Source organism: Danio aesculapii, chromosome 13 (genome assembly GCF_903798145.1).
Source record: "Danio aesculapii chromosome 13, fDanAes4.1, whole genome shotgun sequence".
NCBI classification, from domain to species: domain Eukaryota; kingdom Metazoa; phylum Chordata; class Actinopteri; order Cypriniformes; family Danionidae; genus Danio; species Danio aesculapii.
Window position 1 is genome coordinate 48,868,040 of NC_079447.1, and position 20,794 is coordinate 48,888,833.

The window sequence follows — 20,794 nt, forward strand, 5'->3', positions numbered from 1 at the left end:
TATTATTATTATTATTATTATTATGTCTTTTTATCTAGTCAAAATATCTACAACCCCAAATCAGAAAAAGTTGGCACAGTATGGAAAACACAAATAAAAAAGAAAGTAGTGATTTCCAAATTTACTCTGACTTGTATTTCATTGTAGACATTATGAACACAAAACATTTGTTTTATGTTTATGATATATGTTTTGTCTGGTTAACTTCATTTCATTTGTAAATATCAACTTAGGACTAGTAATCAGGTAAATTGGTTAAATGACGTGATTTGAAAAAGGTGATTGTAATTTTGATTTGGTATAAAAGCAGCATTCAAGAAAGATCTAGTCCTTTAGGAGCAAAGATGGGCCGAGGATCGCCAGTTTGTCAACAAATACATAAGAAAATTATTGAAAAGTTTAAAAACAATGTTCCTCAAAAAAAGATAGGAAGACATTTGAATATTTCACCTCAAACAGTGTCTAACCTCCTTGAAGGATTCAAGAAATCTGGAGGCATTTCAGTGTGTGAAGGACAAGGCCGCAAGCCTAAGCTGAACTACCATGATCACTGATCCCTCAGCCGGCACTGCATCTAGAATCTTCATTTATCTATAAGCCATATTACCACATGGGTTCACAACTACTTTGGCAAACCTTTGTCAAGTACCACAATGCATAGTTACATCCACAAATGCCAAAACTGTACTGTGCCAAAAGAAAGCCCTATGTTAACAGTGTCCAGAAACGCAGTCAACTTCTCTGGGATCAAAGGAATCTGGGATGGACCATCACACAGTGGAAACATCTACTGTGGTGAGATGAATCAGTATTTCGGCAATTTTTGGGGAAAAATGGACACTGTGTGCTCCGGACCCAAGAAGAAGAAGAAAAGGATTATGCAGACTGTTACCAGCAACAAGTCCAAAGGCAAGGGTCTGTCATGGTATAGGGTTGTGTCGGTACCCTTGGCAAAGATAACTTGCACTTCTGAGATTTTGGAGCACAATATGCTGCCCACTTTTCCAGGGACGCCCATGCATATTTCAACAAGACAATGCAAAAGCATTCTGCACACATTACAAAATCCTGGCTGCAGAGGAAGAGGATACAGGTACTTGACTGGCCTGCCTGCAGTCCCGACCTGTCTACAATAAAGAATATGTGGTGCAAAATGCGACAACAAAGACCCCGTACTGTTGCCCACCTTAAGAATTGTTTGCAGGAAGAATGGGAGAAAATTACACCTGAAACACTTCATCACTTGGTGTCTTCAGTCCCTAAACGTCTTTTAATGCGTTGCTAGAACCAAAATTGGAATGTGTTTGTTTATTTTGAAAAAAAAAAAAAAAACTGATAAAAATCATGAGGAACACATTAAATAACTTTTAATATTATTAATTTAATATTATTACTTTTTTTAATATTGTCTGCAATGAAATACAAGTCAAAGTACATTTAGAAATCACTACTTTCTTTTTTATTTGCGTTTTTCAAACTCTCCCAACTTTTTCTGATTTGGGGTTGCATTCCTTCATGTTGTCACAACACAAATTAAGTTAACTTAATAATTTTCACAAATTTAAGTGGGTTGAACAACCAAGTTGTCCCAAAAAACTTAAGTATTATGTTGTTTCAACTCATTTTTAAAAAGTAGTTTGAGCACCTCAAAGTTTGAGTGACCTCATAATAAAGGTAACTTTGCTGTTTATGTTTTCTGTTTGTTTAAGCTACTTATTCAAACTGAGCTGAGTTTTTTAAGGGGGGGGGGAGCTTAGTTGTTTTATGCTCAATCCACTTAATTTTTTGTAAAAACTTTAGATTTAACTTAATTCTTTCATATTGTCTAAACACAAATGAATAGTGTGGAAGCCAGCATTTTTTTACAGTGCTGAATGTGTCTGATGTTGAGGTAAGATTTTCTAGTGATCTCTGACCTGTGAGCGCGGTTGTTCAGGTCCAGCGCCCCTGTGGACAGCAGTTCAGCCAGTTGCTTGCGGTTGCCAAAGTACAGAGCGAGGTCTGTGGCAATGATGGCCTTCCTGATGATCTCCAGCACCTGTTCATACTCACCGGAAGTCAGGTTGGAGAAAATATTGTGCCCTTCCAGCTATGGGAAAAAAAGAGATCAATAAAAAAGCAAAAGCTCCACTTATGGGGCGTCAGGCTCTGCTGGAGAGGTCCAGCGAAAAAGGCGTCGAGGAGAATGGTTTTGACAACAGACTGACATAAAAAGGAATGCTAAATTAGTTACATTTTAATTAGTTTAATTGCTTAGTTTGGTTAATTGGTTTGGTACAATAATGTAAGGTGTGCATTTTCAAATCTTTTAGTATACAACGTTAAACTGATCACACTTGTAATACTACTAGTCATTCTTTCCAATCTTGATGTCATGATTTCATCCCATGTTTTCAGTCCGGATAAGGTCATTGTGGTGTGTATTGAGAACATTTGGTTTAATCACCAAAGCACAATAGTAATAACTTTTTTTTTTCAGCTTCGTACTTTTATCAATCAGTTGATTTAGCAGCAAACAATCCAAGATACAGTACAGGTTTCAAATCGCATTTGGTGCTGAATAAATATATCACTGGACTGTAAAATTGTATACACAGCAAACTAAGTTTACACATCAGAGTCATTAATTGCCAGACTCCCATGTAATCTGTCAAACAGAGCGATGGGTGTGTGGTGCGTCATCTTATGGCTTAGTACCGTGTCTTGGTTTTTTGTCGGAAATTCACAAAGAAAAGGTGAAGCACTGTAGCGTTTCAGTTCTCGTAAACCTTTGATCAAACTTATGTTCATTCAAAAACACCATTTTTATTGAAAAAAATAAATACGTCATCATTACACCATCATTACGTCACTGCTAAGGAAAGTAAATAAAAGATTATTCTAATCACAGATTGCGCTGTTATTCCTGTACAAGAGTGTCAATCTTTTTCCTGTAGTACGATAAGCAGTCTTATTCTTGTATGATATATTCTTGCTTGTTTATTTGAGACACAGTGTGTATGTATATATACACATTCATTCATTTTCCTTCGACTTTAATCAGGAGTCGCAACAGGGAAACCGACAACTATTCCAGCATATGTTTTTTACGAAGCGGATGCCCTTCCAGCCAATTTAGTTTATTCAATTCACCTATAGCACATGTCTTTGGACTGTGGGAGGAAACCAGAGCACCTGGAGGAAACCCACGCCAACACGGGGAGAACATGCAAACTCCACACAGAAATGCCAACTGACCTAGCCGGGACTTGAACCAGTTACCTTCTTGCTGTGAGGCGAAAGTGCTAACCACTGAGTAATATATATGTGTGTGTGTGTGTATATATATATATATATATATATATATATATATATATATATATATATATATATATATATATATATATATATATATATATATATATATATATATAAATACACACACACACGCACACACACACACACATGTATATATATACTATTTATACAGCATGAATGTGATCAATGAATCCATATATAAATCTGATAAACTTATCTGATAAACAATATATTTCAAAATATAGTAAAAATGGCCATATATGCTTTTCCAATTGTTGAATATACAGTATTTATGAGTGTTTTGAATAATATTTTGAACTATGTGGTGTACTATATAATATGAACTTGATAAATGTAATTTGCATATATTTCCATGTATCAGATTTCTATATGGGAACACATCAGGTCATTTACATACACAGGCAAAAAAAAGTATTTACTGTACTTTACTGCAATTGTAAGTTTCAATTTCAATAGTATCTAATTGTGGTCATCAGGTTAAAATAATTAGTAATTGCTATTTCTTGATTGTAAGCTCTTGCAGCAATGTATGATTCTGTGCATTGAACTAACACAACTGAAAATATGCTGAAATGTTTGAGCATCTACTAACAGTTTTGAAAATGTACCAATAGCTTGTGAAATTTGCACCAAACCAATTAAGAAAGTACTGTGATAAGAAATGTACAGCAATAAATAAAAATGCCACCATTAGTTATATACAGTATTTTGGGAATTCCCTTAATAATTTGATCAAGTATGAGCTTTACCTGCAGGATGGACACGGTCTGTGAAAAATGATGCTGTTCCATTGTGGATGTGGAATACAGGGCAGCCAGCGGATGGTCAAACTTCTGCAGGTAACTGTTACTGTAGCCGCGGTGGTCCAGGTCATGACATAAACAGGCAATCAGCAACCCTTTCCTCTGTGTGTGCAGATACATGCAAGGAAATAAGTGTTAAACGCCACCAATGCTAAACATAACTACATCAACACACAAACAAAAACATTGTTTATTATAAATGTACACTGTAGTTAAAGGAACAGTCCATTTTTTGGAAATAGGCAAGTTCCCTAGAGTTAAACAGTTTAGTTTTACCAGTTTTGAATCCATTCAGCTGATCTTCGGATCTTAGCTTAGCATAGACCATTGAATCGGATTAGACCATTAGCATCTCGCTCAAAAATTCAAAAAAAGTTCAGATAATTTTTCTATTTAAAGCTAGGCTCTTGTGTAGTTACATCATGTACTAAGACTGACGAAAAAATGTAAAGTTGCTATTTTCTAGGCTGATATGGCTATAGGAACTATGCTCTCATTCTGGCATAATAATCAAGAAACTTACAAGCAGCAGACGTAATAACATTACACAGCACTGTTATCTAGCTGGGGACTATGTTCAGGTACTGTGTAATACTATTGAGTCAAAATTTAAATAGGAAAATTATCTAAACTCTTCTTTTTTTTTAAACGAGATGCTAATGGTCTAATCAGATTCAATGATTTATGCTAAGCTAAGCTAAAAATGATCCCACTATACCTGGAGATCAGCTAAATGGCAAAAAAATGGTAAAACTCAACCGTTTAGGTGACTTCAGCCTATTTCCAATAAGTGAGTGTCCATTTAAGTTATCTATTTGCAGCTTGAAATCCTTGATTAGTTTAGATTGTGATGAATTCTAAAGTCTTTATCATCTCTGTCATTATTGTTGTTATTATATTAGCTATCCTCGTAAACTGACAATGATTACTATAAATGTATTGTTAAATTATCTTTATAGTTTGAACATCTTAATAATTTAACATCAAATAGCATATTTATATAGCTTATTCGTTAAGCGGCAGAAGTTGCTTTCGAGTGTTAGCCATAGCAGGGTTATGACTAGGCCCACACGGAATTTTCTGCATATTTTTAGCCCTCGATTCTGTAGTACTGTAGTATTTTTTGTTTATTTACATAAAATGTCAGTTTAAGGACTGCTGTTATGAGAATGTTTCTTACCTCCAGCTCAGTGAAAATCCCAGTGGTCTTTTGCAGAATGGCGTACATGCAGTGTGCCACCGTCACAGCATGTTTCCAGTTGTGGTATGGAACTCTTCTGTAATTTTTCCGCACTGACATGGTGAAGCGGCACAGTTTCTCCAACTCAAAGCTTTAATTACACACACACACACACACACACACACACACACACACACACACACACACACAATAAAAAAATGACTGTACACCTTCGCCTTCTTAAAGCAGTACTGTATACAAGTGTTTCTTCATCTATGGGCATATCCAAACAAGACGAACAAACAAATAGATAAAATACATGTGGTGAAAATTCAATTCATTCATTCATTCACTTTCCTTCTACTTCTTCCCTCATTTATCAGGGGTCACCACAGCGGAATGAACCACCAACTATTCCAGCATATGTTTTACCCAGCGGATGCCCTTCCAACCGCAACCCAGTACTGGGAAAAACCCATACACTCTCACATTCACACACACACCTTTACACTACGGCCAGTTTAGTTCATCCAATTCACCTACAGCGCATGAGTTTGGATTGTGGGGGAAACTAGAGCACCCGGAGGAAACCCACGCCAACATGGGGAGAACATGCAAACTCCACACAGAAATGCCAACTGGCCCAGCCAGGACTCGAACCAGTGACCTTCTTGCTGTGAGGCAACAGTGCTAACCACTGAGCCAGCCAAATTAAATTCATGATGTTTTTTAAAAATGCTCTAATGGACACGCTGCATAAAAAATGCTTTTTGCATTAAACAAACTTGTGGGAGTGTAAGAAGAGAGTTTATATTGTGGAAGTGGCCATAATTGAAGAAACACATATGGGGATGCGCATGCATTTCTTCCCATTTTTAGAAAATATTGTGATAAAACAGAGCTTAAACTGGTGCATCTGAGACATAAAATATATATAATATCATGGACAAGTTCTTGAATATTTTGCAGTTTTATTCAAAAATCTAACTTTCTTATCTTTTAGATTCACTGCAATTTTTTGGGTTTAACCCTTGTGCACTGTCTGTTCAAATTGACTAGCCTTTTGTAATGTTTGGGATGAAAACACCCACTGAAATAAACTGCAGTAAAAATGCATCAGATTAATATTTTTTTCTATTCTTTTGCAGAAATCTGTAAATCCACCTTAGTTCTGATCAAAATTACTAAATGTTGAAAAATAATAATAAAAAAAATAACCCACACACACGCACACACACACAAAATGACGTATTTTTTAATTTAAAAAGTGATTGTGGACTGGATTTTTTCCCTTTCTCACAGTCTTGGACATGTGAATGATTAGTAACAACATTGGCGTTGATGCATTGTTAGATTATAATTTTTTTTGCTCCCTAATTTACTGCTGGTGGCTGTTTTTCCCATATTGACTTCTAGTATAAGCACATTTGATGGTGTATAAGTACACAGTCTTTGTTTTTGTTTACTCCATGTAGTTCTGAGAGCTGAGATGCATATTTTGATTTTCTCAGACACATCAAGGTAAGTGTGTAAAGTTCACTCTCACACACTCACAGACACACAAACACACACTTTAATTGGCTGTTTTATTCTCCATATAAAATCCAAGTTTTTTTTTGCATAGGCCTATCTAATGGGTTAATGGTGCTCTGATGATCAACAGTAAAAATGACCAATTTTAGCTCTTCCCAAAAGGGAAAACCACCAACAATCAAGAATGCATGATTATATGGTGTCCAACAGTATATAATCCAACATATGGTTACCAACAGTAAATTAGGGAGAAAAAGATGAAAATCTAACAATGCATCAAAGCCAATGTTGTTACTAATCATTCACACACACTAAAATCCAGTCCACAATCACTTTTTATATTGAAAATGCCTCATTTTGTGTGTTTATTCTCTAAATCACTGACATCATTTATGAATTTGGCAATTAAAGAGTTAAAATCCTGTAATTTTCTAAGCAGTTTATTAGTTATTTTTACAGCAGTTTAATTCAGTGGGTGTCTTCATCTCAAACATAACAAAAGGCTAGTGAATTTGCCCAGAGTGTATCGTTAAGTTTTTTTTTTTTTAATTCACAGCGTTTTCTGAACATATGTGTCAAAATAAGATTTATCACCAAAAATCATTCTGCAAGCTGAAACACAGAAAACGTTATGACGAAATTAAGACTCAAAATCACCCCAGAGTGGATGAAAACATCCCCAACAGTACATAAAGGGATGAATTATGAAAAAAATGGTAGTATCTCAAGTAAAAAATACAGTATTCAGCTTAAAATGCTATTTAAAGGCTTAACTATGTTGATTAGGTAAGTTAGGGTAATGTTTGTATAACAATGGTTTGTTCTGTAGACCAGTGTTTCCCAACCCTGTTCCTGAAGGCACACCAACAGTACACATTTTCAACCTCTCCCTAATCAAACACACCTGAATCAACTGATCATAACATCAGAAGAGACTCCAACACCTGAAGTTAATGGGTCAGAAAAGGGAGACATGCAAAATATGTACTGTTGGTGTGCCTCCAGGATCAGGGTTGGGAAACACTGCTGTAGACAATCGAAAACAAATATTGCTTAAGGGGGTGAATAATATTGAGCTTAAAAAGCTTTTTAAAAAAATTAAAACTGCTTTTATTCTAGCCGAAATAAAACAAGTAAAACTTTCTCCAGAAGAAAAAATATTATAGGAAATACTGTGAAAAATTCCTTGCTCTGTTAAACATCATTTGGGAAATATTTGACAAAGGACAAACTATTTTACATTTTGACTTCAACAGTATGCAGTAAAAACTATGTCGTATCTCAAAAAGAAATGTAAATTTTATTCTGAGTGCAGTGAACGTATAAGGAAGCATGCTTTCTTTATGAAATTGCAAAAAACTTGTCTGTGATATTAAAATGATTTGAGATGTACCTGTAGACACATTCTTACCTGGTTTTCCCACATGAATTGTGAACCATGTACACGAATATTGCAGGCCACAGCTCCTCGAACGGGGCAATGTCAAAGTGAAACCTTAGACAGAAATACGAGAGTTTATTTGCAATACAAATCTGGACAAAGGAAATGCGAGCCAGAAAGCGATCAATACTGTACATCCTGATTACATCTGCACTCGCATGTCCATACATTCAAATAAAACCAACCGAATATGCACATTTAGCTCTTGTCTTTAATAAAAGTATAATATTCTATAATGAAAATACCATTAACTTGACACACACACTTGTACAGCTATCTTTATGGGGACTTCACATAGACGTAATGATTTTTATACTGTATAAAATGAATATTCTATCCTATTTACATCAACTTTACCATAAACCCAACCCTCACAGGAAACAATATGCATTTTTACATTTTCAAAATGCTTCATTCTGTGTGATTTATGAGCCATTTTGAGTTATGAGTCACCATAAGGTCAAAACGTACTGGTATTGCTATAATTGCGGGTACAATTGGTCCCCTAAACATGAGGAATACAAGATACACGCACACACACACATTATATACAATAAGCTACTTGTGGCTATGAGTTATGAGCATAGAATCACCAAGAGGCGACACTCTAGTGCTATTTGGGAAACAGCCACTAGATGGCGCGGCGGCCATTTTGGGATGAAAGGGCTTGACATTAACAGCTGTCAACTGTTTGTAGATTTCAGCTGTGGGGGGTTAGAGAGCCGCTCCCGCTAGTCACTTTAGCTGGTTAAAAATCATTTATAAATGGCCAGTGCTGGCTCATCACTAAAAATCTGAATTTTAGTTTATGACCGTTTGACAACATGCATGCAAATGTGATCTTAGAATTGAGAAGCAGCACAACTGATTAATGTTCGCGCAAGCAAAAGAAAGCAGGTGAATACTGAATGAGAGGATGATCAGGCGCACGGCGAGACAGGCGATCCTCAATCACTGATGAGGGCTTTGGTGTCGCATAACAGCGCTCGTGTCTCATTTCCTTACGCAAAGCAACCATGCCTGAAAACACGAATGGTGCGATTGGTTCTCTTTGAAATAGAATGGAAAAAAGCGGTGCTCGTGCAACCACAGTCCTGCTGGTACCTTTGAGAGCTCAAGATTCTTTGTAAGCAGCAGCGGTTGCCGCTTTCACTTTAACCATTCTTTAAACAGATTATTAATATGCCTAACGTTAAGCGTGTGCATGTGATCATCCTTTCATTAATCGCACATGGAATGTTTTTCACGTTTTCTTGTGCTTACTGTACATTTTTATTAATATGGTTTAATTATCGCCCTTTAGAATAACATTACCTTAATATGAGATTAAATCTACATTTATATATAGTTAACTGGTGATCTGGGACCTTCAGCCAGGACAGACTACTAGCTATAGTTTTAGACATCAGAATTTCTTTTTATTTTTTGCTTATTTTTTATTTATTTATTTATTTATTACCGTTTTTATTATTTGTTTTTATTTCTCTTATAATTGTTTCTTTAATTCCTGTTTATGTAAAGCACTTTGAATTGCCATTGTGTATGAAATGTGCTATAGAAATAAACTTGCCTTGCCTTTAAATGTCCATTGTTTGTTATAAGATTTTTTATAACAAAAATATTATTGTTTTAATTGTTACATATTATTTAAAATTGGTGGCAAGGAAAAAATTCATTTGGTGTGGCTCGAGAAAAAATTGGTCAATCCTGAGCCCTAAAAAGTCATGTGAAATAAAACTAATTGCAATGTGACACAATGAAACCACAACCCATTTGCTCATCCTCATTGAGCACTCACAACACACAAAAAAGTGAAATGAATGAGGAGGCACATAACACATAATTTAAATCAAGTACTTTTAGGATGCCAAAGTCAATGATATGCATATAAAACATATTTTCCCAAACACAACACTGTGGCTAGTGAAAATGCAGAGCAACTAGTAACGTTGGAAAACTACTAGCCACCGTAGCTGGTGATCAAAAAAGTTGTCAACCCTGGAAATAAGTAACAGTACACTGCAAAAAATGCTTGATTTTTGTCTTGTTTCCAGTCCAAATATCCAAAAAGTCTTAAATCAAGAAGCATTTTCTAGACAAATACAAATTATTGTCTTGTTTTCAGAGATAATGAGTCAAAATGAAGTGAGTTTTTCCTTAAAACAGTCAAAATAATCTGCCAATAAGATAAGCCAAATAATCTAGCTCTGCTTACCCCACTGGCAGATTATTCTGCTAGTTTTAATGAAAAACTCACTCCATTTTGACAGGTAATTTCTATACTCGTCTAGAAAATGCTTCTTGATTTAAGTATTTTGGGATATTTGAAAATAGAAACAAGACAAAAACTCAAAGATAAGCATTTCTTGCAGTGTACTCCATTGCAGTATGTAAAGTGATTGATGTATCATATATGAGAGTGTAAAACTCACAGTTCGATCTCTTTATATATGGCTGAAGGGAGGGAGAGTTGAGTGAGGGTCTTCCACTCCTCTGACGTACAGATGCTGTGGTACGAAAGCTTCTCCATGGTCACCCGGTAAATGCACTCTGAATGTCTTATCCGGTGATACATCTACACACAAACACAAACGCCCCATGTGTCTTTTACGCAGATGCAAAATGTACATGCAAAATAGCGGAACCATTGGAAAACAGCACTCGCATTCACTGTATATTAATTAATATCTTTCCGTCATCAGCTAGAAACATTATTTAGTGCTTTACTATTGATGTTAGCAGAATTACAGTTGTGGTTTTTCCTCTTTCCACTAGTGGTTGACCAGTATTGATTTTTTATTTTATTGTCAGTGTAATTACCTTATTGGCTATTAACACTTGTGTGCTGTTAGGGATGTTTTCATCCACTCTGAGGTGATTTTAAGATTTAATTTGGCCACAACTTTCTCTGAGTTTCAGCAAATAGCAAGATTGACACATATTTTGGGGAAAATGCTTTGAAAATTTTCAAAAACTCAACAATACACTCAAATCGACTACTCTCTCGTTATGTTGGTGGCTTTTTTTGCCCCATTGTCTTTCATTATAAGGAAATTTTTTGATTGCAAAGCCTTGACACTATATGATGTTATATGATGGTGGTTATCCCTGTTGAAAAGGGGTACAATTTGTAAATTTTTCTGTTGATCATCAGTTGCGGTGCAAAACAAGCTCAGTTTCTTTTATATGGAGTTACTTTTATATGGAACTACCAAAATGACCCCAAACTCCTTAAACAGGTACTTTAGTAACTGTTTGTACGTATTCAAGACATTTGAGATCGGCTCTTTGTTGATGCTACTTTCACTTTTTATGGAAAGATAAAAAATATGGGAGAATTAGGGGTAAATACTTGAACAGTATGATAGAGGGATAGAAAAGTAAAAGAAGGAAAAATTCTAGCAAAAACAGGAAAGTTGACAAGTATGGTGTGTGTGTGAGAGAGAGAGAGACCTTTGTGCACTTACATATGTCTGAGAATCAATATGTGTGAGAAAATCTAAATAAGTATGTCAGCTCTCATAAGATAGTTAACATAGTAAGTGTATTCATGCACACACACTATAATCTGTTATTTTACTCCATGGAACTCCATATAATTGCCAGAATTATTTTTTTTGCACAGGTTAATAAATCTAAATGGTTAATGGTGTCAATTGATGATCAACAGTAAAAATAAAAATGACAAATCTGACCTCTTTCCAACAGGAAAAACCACCAACAATCAAGAATTCATGATTATATGCAGTTTAATGGCTTTGCAATCAAAAATATCATTATTATGGAAGTCAATGGGGCAAAAACGGCCCCCAACATAATGAAAGGGTAGTCAGTTTGAACAATACACACAAGTTAAGTTTAATAGCAAAAATGCATACAAACACTTTTGATTATTTTTATTATGGTTTTGTAATTGTTTTTTTTTCTTATTTTGTTTAATAAATACAATGTAAAATCATACATTTACATAAAAAGTGAATTGTTTTGTGTAAAATGATTATTTTAGCTCATAGTACACTGCAAAAAATGCTTTTCTTACTTAAAAGTTTTTGTCTTGTTTCTAGTCCAAATACCTAAACATTTCGGTAACACTTTATAATAACTACACACTATAAATCATTTATTAAGCATTAGCAAAAAGTTAATTCATTATCTGTTATGCATTAACTCTACATTAATAAGCGTTAGTAAGCAGTTTATAAGTGCAGCTACAAATGCTGTATTCTTGACTTACAAACATATTTATAATGTGCTTAATACTTGTACTTTCATACTTAGTTAATGATTTATTTTTCATTACTAAATTAAGTATCGCATTATTTACAAAACATTTGTATTTAAAAGTAGTTGAGGGTTTTTAGAATCATTCAGAATGAGTTAGTAAATGATTAATAAACTATTGAAATCAACGTTTATATATCTTATTATTCAGGCATATATTAAGGGTTACTGTGTATGTTAATAAATGCTTTATTAACTCAACTACATCTAGTTTTGTGACCTAATCTAAAGTGAGGACTATTTATGCTTTATAAATCCCTTATAAATTACAATTAAAGGTTCAGCTAAATTCTAAACAGGAAAATTGACATTATTCATTCCTTTTCATTTAAAGATACACAAATAAAACTGAACTTCAAATGAAAAATAAATCTTTGCAACCTTATCTAAAATAAAATAACTGTAGAGTTTAAACATGGCATCTTTTTATATTGTTAAATTATTATATTGTTGTTGTTGTTTTACCCAGTTGTCATATTTTGACACTCTTGTTATTTGGCAATGTTTAAACTTTACAGTCATTTTATTTTTTAGAAAAGATCGCAAAGATTATTGTTCATTTGATTCTGAGTCTTTATTTGTCATTTATAGGAGATTCATAAAGCATAAATAGTCCTCACTTTAGATTAGGTCACAAAATTGCATGAAGTTGAGTTGATAAAACCTTTATTAACATATTAGTTAACTATTAGTATATTCCTGAATAATAAGATATATAAATGTTGATTTCAATAGTTTATTACTCATTTACTAACTCATTCTGAATGATCCTAAAAACCCTCAACTACTCTTAAATACAACTGGTTTGTAAATAATGCAATACTTAATTTAGTAATGAAAAATAAATCATTAATAAAGTATGAAAATACAAGTATTAAGCACATTATATGGGTGCTTATAAGTCAAGAATACAGCATTTGTAGCTGCAGTTATAAACTGCTTACTAACGTTTATTAATGTAGAGTTAATGCTTAACAGATAATGAATTCACTAGATGCTAATGCTTAATAAATGATTCATAGTGTGTAGTTATTATAAAGTGTTACCAAAATTTCTAAATCAAGAAGCATGTTCTGGAAAAGCAAAAACTGTTGTGTTGTTTTATGAAATAATAAGTCAAAATTAAGTGAGTTTTTTCATTAAAGCACGCTAAATTATTGCATTTTTGCTTTAAAAATAGATCATTTTGGCAGATTATTTAGCTTGTTTTAAGGAAAAACTTTAGCATATTATTTCTGAACAAAAATACCTTCTTGTTACTTGTCTAGAAAAAGCTTCTTTATTTAAGACGTTTTAGATGTATGGACTACAAACAAGACACAAACTCAAAGTAAGAGAAGCATTTTTTGCAGAGCAGTTTCTTCCAAACATCTCTATTCTGTAGGCGATGTGTTATTAACAGATGTTTGATCAGACTGTAGGTCCGCACACTTACATTTGCACAGTGTAAGGCCAAAGCACAGAAGACGGCGAACATCTTAAAGTTGTTCTCGTCAGTTTTAGTGAAGGCACTTCCTCCCAGCTTGTTCACCATTTGTACAACACCAATCACAGTCCCGCGGCTGACTATGGGCATGCACAGGATATTCCGCGTCGTGTAGCCAGTGTAGAGATCTACTTCTCTGTGAAAAGCAGAACATACAGTATGTTAAAGAAATGCACACAGACACAATACACAGACCGCAAAATGTAACAACTCGGGTTATTTCAACCTATTTGAATTGGGTTATTTTAACCTATTTGAATTGGGTTATTTCAACCTATTTGAATTGGGTTATTTCAACCTATTTGAATCGAGTTATTTCAACCTATTTTAATTGAGTTAACTATTTAATTGGGTTATATCAACCTATTTGAATTGAGTTATTTGAACCAATTTTAATAGAGTTATTTGAACCTATTTGAATTGGGTTATTTCAACCTATTTGAATTGAGTTACCTATATAATTGAGTTATTTCAACTTATTTGAATTGAGTTATTTCAACTTATTTTAATTGAGTTATTTCAGCTTATTTGAATTGAGTTATTTCAGCTTATTTGAACTGAGTTATTTCAACTTATTTTAATTGAGTTAACTGTTTAATTGGGTTATATCAACCTATTTGAATTGAGTTACTTGAATCAATTTGAATAGAGTTATTTGAACCTATTTGAATTGGGTTATTCAACCTATTTGAATTGGGCTATTTCAACCTATTTAAATTGAGTTACCTATATAATTGAGTTATTTCCACCTATTTGAATTGGGTTATTTCAACCTATTTGAATTGAGTTATTTCAACTTATTTTAATTGAGTTAACTGTTTAATTGAGTTATATCAACCTATTTGAATTGAGTTATTTGAACCAATTTGAATAGAGTTATTTGAACCTATTTGATTTGGGTTATTCAACCTATTTGAATTGGGTTATTTCAACCTATTTGAATTGAGTTACTTATTTAATTGAGATATTTCCACCTATTTTAATTGAGTATTATTTCAACGGATTTGAATCGAGTTATTTTCACCTATTTGAATTGAGTTATTTCAACTTATTTTAATTGAGTTACCTATTTAATTGGGTTAATTCAACGTATTTGAATTGAGTTATTTCAACTTATTTAAATGTATTATTTCAATTATTTTAATTTTGTTATTTCAACCAATTTTAGGCAAATAGAACCCACGCACAAACGTCTATAAGTGGATTGAACATAAGACAATTCAGTTATCCCAAAAAAACTCCAGAATTGTGTTGATTCACCTTGTTTTAAATAAGTAGTTTGAACAAGCAGCAAAAATGATTGGATTAATAGATGATTTAAGAAGGGGAAGAAAGTAGTTCTTGGAAACAAAAGGATTTTTGAGACTCTCCATGTTTGATATTCTTTTTTATATACACATTTATGCCATCGAATTGTTGTATAAATGCAATATCACACTCGTAGCAGTGCTATATGGATGTATATCATCACTGGAGGGACACTAATGGCCCGTTTCCACTGAGTGGTACAGTACGGTACGCTTTTATGGCTGTTTCCACTGTCAAAGGGTACCTAAAAGCGAACCGTACCGTACCACTTTTTGGTCACTCTTTGCAAAGGGTACCAACAGGCCCAAAGGGTACCATAAGGCGGAGCTAGACGCACAACTGAACGCTATTGGTTTACAAACAGACGTCACTCACAGAAGCAGGAGAATGAAAACAAAGGAAGCGCCATTTTTAAATACACAGCCGCGACATTACACCGTAATAATATATACATATAATAAAAAGCCATGGTCGACCCGAGTTCAAACAAATATTGTCGTCATCTTGATGTACAGCCACAAAGCCAAGAATTGGTCAGATTTTCATTGAAGATTATCAAAACAACCTTTTTTTCAGTGGATTAACTTGCACAGATGAACTATTTATTTAAAGAATAATAATGTGAGCTAGCAAAAATAAACATAGCAAATTTAGATTTTTTCCCAGAGATGGGTTGCGGCTGGAGAGGCATTGCGTAAAACAGATGCTGGATAAGTTAGCGGTTCATTCCCCAGTAGCGACCTCGGATTAATAAAGAGACTAAGCAGAAAAGAAAATGAATGAATGAATGAATTTAGATTTTACTTGCCTATTGTGGAACCTGGTTTCTTAATAAAGTTGCTTAGTTAAATCTTAGATGTGACCCAAAACATCAATAAAGCATATTTTATTTTATTTTAAATTGAGATTCATGCATCCTCCTTATTCAAGCTGAATGAATAAGCTTTCCATTGGTGTGTGGTTTGTTAGGATAGGACAAGATGTGATAAAATATTAGAGTAAATAATGGGAATCTACAGTAAATTACTTTTAAAGTTGTCCAAATGAAGTTTTTGGCAATGCATATTTCTAAACAAAAAAGAAGTTTTGATATATTTACAAAATATCTTCATATATTTTTACTTAATATTCTAATAATGTAAATCTTTTTGACTCATGCGATGTATTTTCCATGCAGGATAAGATTGGTTTTGTTGTCCCAGGTCGCAAATGTTAGATGATAAAAGAAAATCCTACCTGTTGAAACGGGGGTCTGCATAGGCATCCGGAATATTCAAAACTTCTCCCGTTCGGGCCACCTGACCTGCTATTCCTTTCTCAATAGAAAACCTGTGGGGGTAAAAGGTCAAATCAGCTTCCAATGCAGGATATATGTTTACTCTCAGATATTCAAGAGTCAATCTCTTGAAAACACATGCATGTATATTCATAATCATTCCAGTTTGGCTAAATTAATATTGTTAAAGTACTGACAAGCATTTATAGTATACTGAGATGTGCCTCTTGTATCTTATTGCCTAATGGGATAGTTCACTCAAAAATGTCCATTCTATCATCCTTTATTTATACTTCACACTTGAGGTTCTTGGGCTGGTTGCCTGTCAGGTTCCAGAGTGAATTTAAACTGAAAGTATAATTTAAGTTCTTTTCGGCGTTGTCAGACGAAGCTGGGTATACACAGTATTCGACCCCCGAGGGTTAAACATGACTTTTGCTTTAACTTGCGCATAATGATACTGTCATGTGCGCGCAAACACAATCAACACAGCCTTCACTTGGGCTCATTCACATTCTCTCGTGCACGTGCAATGAGCATTTTTCAAAATATCTTCTTTCGTGTTAAAAAGAACTCATAAACTCATCAGGGTGAATATACATTTTTTGGGTGAACTACCCATTTAAATACTTAAATGAGTGAAATATTAAACTCCCACTACAATTTAAACACATAGGGCCCTATCACACACCCGCCGCAATGTGGCACAAGGCACGACGCAATTGTTGTTTGCTAGTTTTAGCTTGGCGCAAGAGTCGTTTTGACGTTTTGCACAACGCTGTTTAAATAGCAAATGCATTTGCGCTCATATGTGCGCCCATAGGCGTTCTGATCTAAAAAAGGAACCGTGTTGAGGTGTGTTGCTATTTTGAGAAACTTTAATAGACAGTTCTATAGACCAGAACAAAGCCGGTCTATTGTCCAGCGCAGAGTGCGTTAGTTATGCGCCTCGATTACACATTGCTTAATACAAACAGGGTGTAGAGCAATACGCAAATATCTGTACATATGAAAAAGAATTAAAATATTAAGGATATATATAGGATATAATAAGGATATATATTGGATATAAATATAAAGGATTAAAATATTACAAAACATATTACTTTCTAGCCTACATGAATATAAAAACCATACTTTCATGCCTTCTTCATCTCGGGGGGCTTTTTCAGTTTATTCATGACAATTTGCTTTTGTATAATGTCATCATTATTAGCAGTATTATTTATTATATGCACATTTATATTTGTATTATTAAAACAAGCTTAGATTTGCCCACCTGTCAGGTTTTAGACCATATATGGGGCACAGCATGTGTATTTGGATATAACTCAGTTTTTTAAACACACTTCGTTATTATTGTTCATTTATTCGTTTGCTGGAAATTAGAACTGAATTTAGAAATAGTTTTAATAAAAATCTTTGCGCCTAACAAACGAAATTAATTATTTATAGGCTAATGGATGTCTGTGCGTACAAGAAGTTTCCCTATCCATGAGAGTGAAAGCGAAAGTAAACAATGAGGAGGCTCATCTATCACTCTCGCACAGTAGTGGCTCTATTTAACTGTTTTTCTCTTTAGTGAAGGGTTCAGTTTTTACACTTACAAAGTCCGTCATGTAAATAGCAAATGCGCTATGGCACGACGCAACTGACTCTTAAAGGGAATGGGAGATGAGATACTTATTAGTTTATTCTCAAAACACACCTATAACTCATTAAGAAAATAAGCTCGACCCTTTTAGACCACACACCATGGCGCAAAGCGGATTTTCCATCCTTATATTAGCAAAAGTGGATTCTGACACGCCCTTAATGCGTTTGCGCATCCCTTTGCACATGGATCGTCAAAACAGAGCCTATAGCGTGCATACAGTAAAAGCCCAAATTATTAACCCTCCTGTGAATATTTTGATTCTTTTTCAAATATTTCCCAAGTGCTGTTTAATAAAACGAGGGAATTTTCACAGTACTTCCTATAATATTTTTTCTTCTTGGAAAAGTCACCTTTTTTTAGTTTGCCTGAAACAAAAGCAGTTTTTAATTTTTTAAAAACTATTTTAAGGTATTAATATTAATCAGTATTATTAGCCCCCTTTAAGATATATACAGTTGAAGTCAGAATTATTAGCCCCCCCTTTGAATTTTTTATTAATTTTTAAATATTTCCCAAATTATGTTTAACAGAGCAAGGAAATTTTCATAGTATATCTGATAAAATTTTTTCTTATTTGGTTTATTTCGGCTAGAATAAAAGCAGTGTTAAATTTTTTAAACACCATTTTAAGGTCAAAATTATTAGCCCCTTTAAGCTATTTTTTTCCCGATAATCTACAGAACAAACCATCGTAATACAATAACTTGCCTAATTACCCTAACCTGCCTAGTTAACCTAATTAACCTAGCTAAGCCTTTAAATGTCACTTTAAGCTGAATACTAGTATCTTGAAGAATATCTAGTCAAATATTATTTACTGTCATCATGGCAAAGATAAAATAAATCAGTTATTAGAAATGAGTTATTAAAACTATTATGTTTAGAAATGTGTTGAAAAAATCTTCTATCCGTTAAACAGAAATTGGGGAAAAAATAAACAGGGGGGGCTAATAATTCAGGGGGGTTAATAATTCTGACTTCAACTGTATATATTTTTTGATTGGCTACAAAACAAACCACTGATATACAAGGACTTGCCTAGGTAACCTAATTAACCTAGTTAAGTCTTTAATTGTCACTTTAAGCTAAATACTAGTATCTTAAATCAAATATTATGTACTGTCATCATGGTAAAGATAAAATAAATGAGATATTAGAAATGAGCAACTATCATGTTTAAAAATGTGTTGGGAAAAAATCTCAATTAAACAACACTTGGGAAATATTTTAAAAACAGAAAAATTTGACAGGAGGGCTAATAATTCTGACATTGTAGTTCTAGAGAACGTAACGAGTCAAACAGAGGCATGAATGAGGAATTGTGGACGCTCACCTAATTTCTTTGGTTTTCCTAAAGACAGGTTTCCCTTCGTTCTCCTCCCCGATATCAAACAGATCAGAATACAGCTCTTTGTTATTGTGATCCACCTGGAAGAGCGCACATCTGTCCGCATTAACCAGGTTTTTTGCATATATCTGAAACGCAGATAAACACATGCATTTCCTTATTGACATATTTTTCATGAGTACATATTTGCCTAGTAACACCATCACTATGCCAGTGTGGTTCATCTGCACTGATAAACACAATTTGTTCTTTTATGCGTTTTGACAGACCTGAAAGAGAATTATTTGATTTTAAATGTAACAGTGTCATTATTAAGCTGACTTTAAAGGGATAGTTCACAGAAAACCGAACATTTTGTTATGATTTACTCACCATTTACTTTTTTCTGTTGAACCAAAAGAAGATATTTTGAAAAATGCTGAAAACTATTGACTTCCATATTTGATTTCACTACTATGGATGTCAATGGTTACAGGTTTCTAACATTTTTTTTCAGTATATTGAGCATGATCTCACATGGAAATGTAACTATTTACGTTCTGTCCGTTTATTGGCTATTTTATATTAATTCAGTTTTGAATTTATGAATTGGACTTGAGTATTTACGAATTGTGTTTTGAAATTACGAATTGAATTGCGTATTTACGAATTGTGTTTTGAATTTACTAAATGGATTTGTTTATTTATTAATTGTGTTTTGAACTTATGAATTGGATTTGCGTATTTACGAATTGTTTTAAACTAATGAATTGTATTTATGTATTTATAAATTGGGTTTTTCATTTACGAATTGGATTTGTGAAGTTTACGAATTGCATTTTCAATTTATAAATTGGGTTTGCGTATTTTCGAATTGAGTTTTGAATTTCCTAAATAGATTTGCATATTCATAAAATGTGTTTTGAATTTACGAATTGGATATGTGTATTCATGAAATGTTTTGAATTTACGAAATGGATTTGTGTATTCATGAAATGTGTCTTGAATTTACGAACTGGATTTGTGTATTCATGAAATGTGTCTTGAATTTACGAACTGGATTTGCATATTCACGAATTGTGTTTTGAATTGAGGAAATGAATTTGTGCATTTACGAATTGTGTTTTGAATTTCCGAAATGGATTTGTGTATTTACGAAGTGTGTTTTGAATTTACTACATGGA

General features: G+C 33.6%; 1 protein-coding gene across 1 annotated transcript in view; it reads right to left on the reverse strand.

Annotated features, from left to right (window-relative positions):
- Positions 1-20,794, reverse strand: part of pde10a (phosphodiesterase 10A) — a 135,339-nt gene that overhangs the window by 14,429 nt on the left and 100,116 nt on the right. Inside the window, 8 exon segments of the mRNA XM_056470342.1 lie at positions 1,917-2,089; positions 4,068-4,223; positions 5,302-5,452; positions 8,246-8,329; positions 10,708-10,850; positions 13,992-14,178; positions 16,587-16,679; positions 19,617-19,759. Coding sequence (XP_056326317.1) covers positions 1,917-2,089; positions 4,068-4,223; positions 5,302-5,452; positions 8,246-8,329; positions 10,708-10,850; positions 13,992-14,178; positions 16,587-16,679; positions 19,617-19,759 — 1,130 coding nt within the window.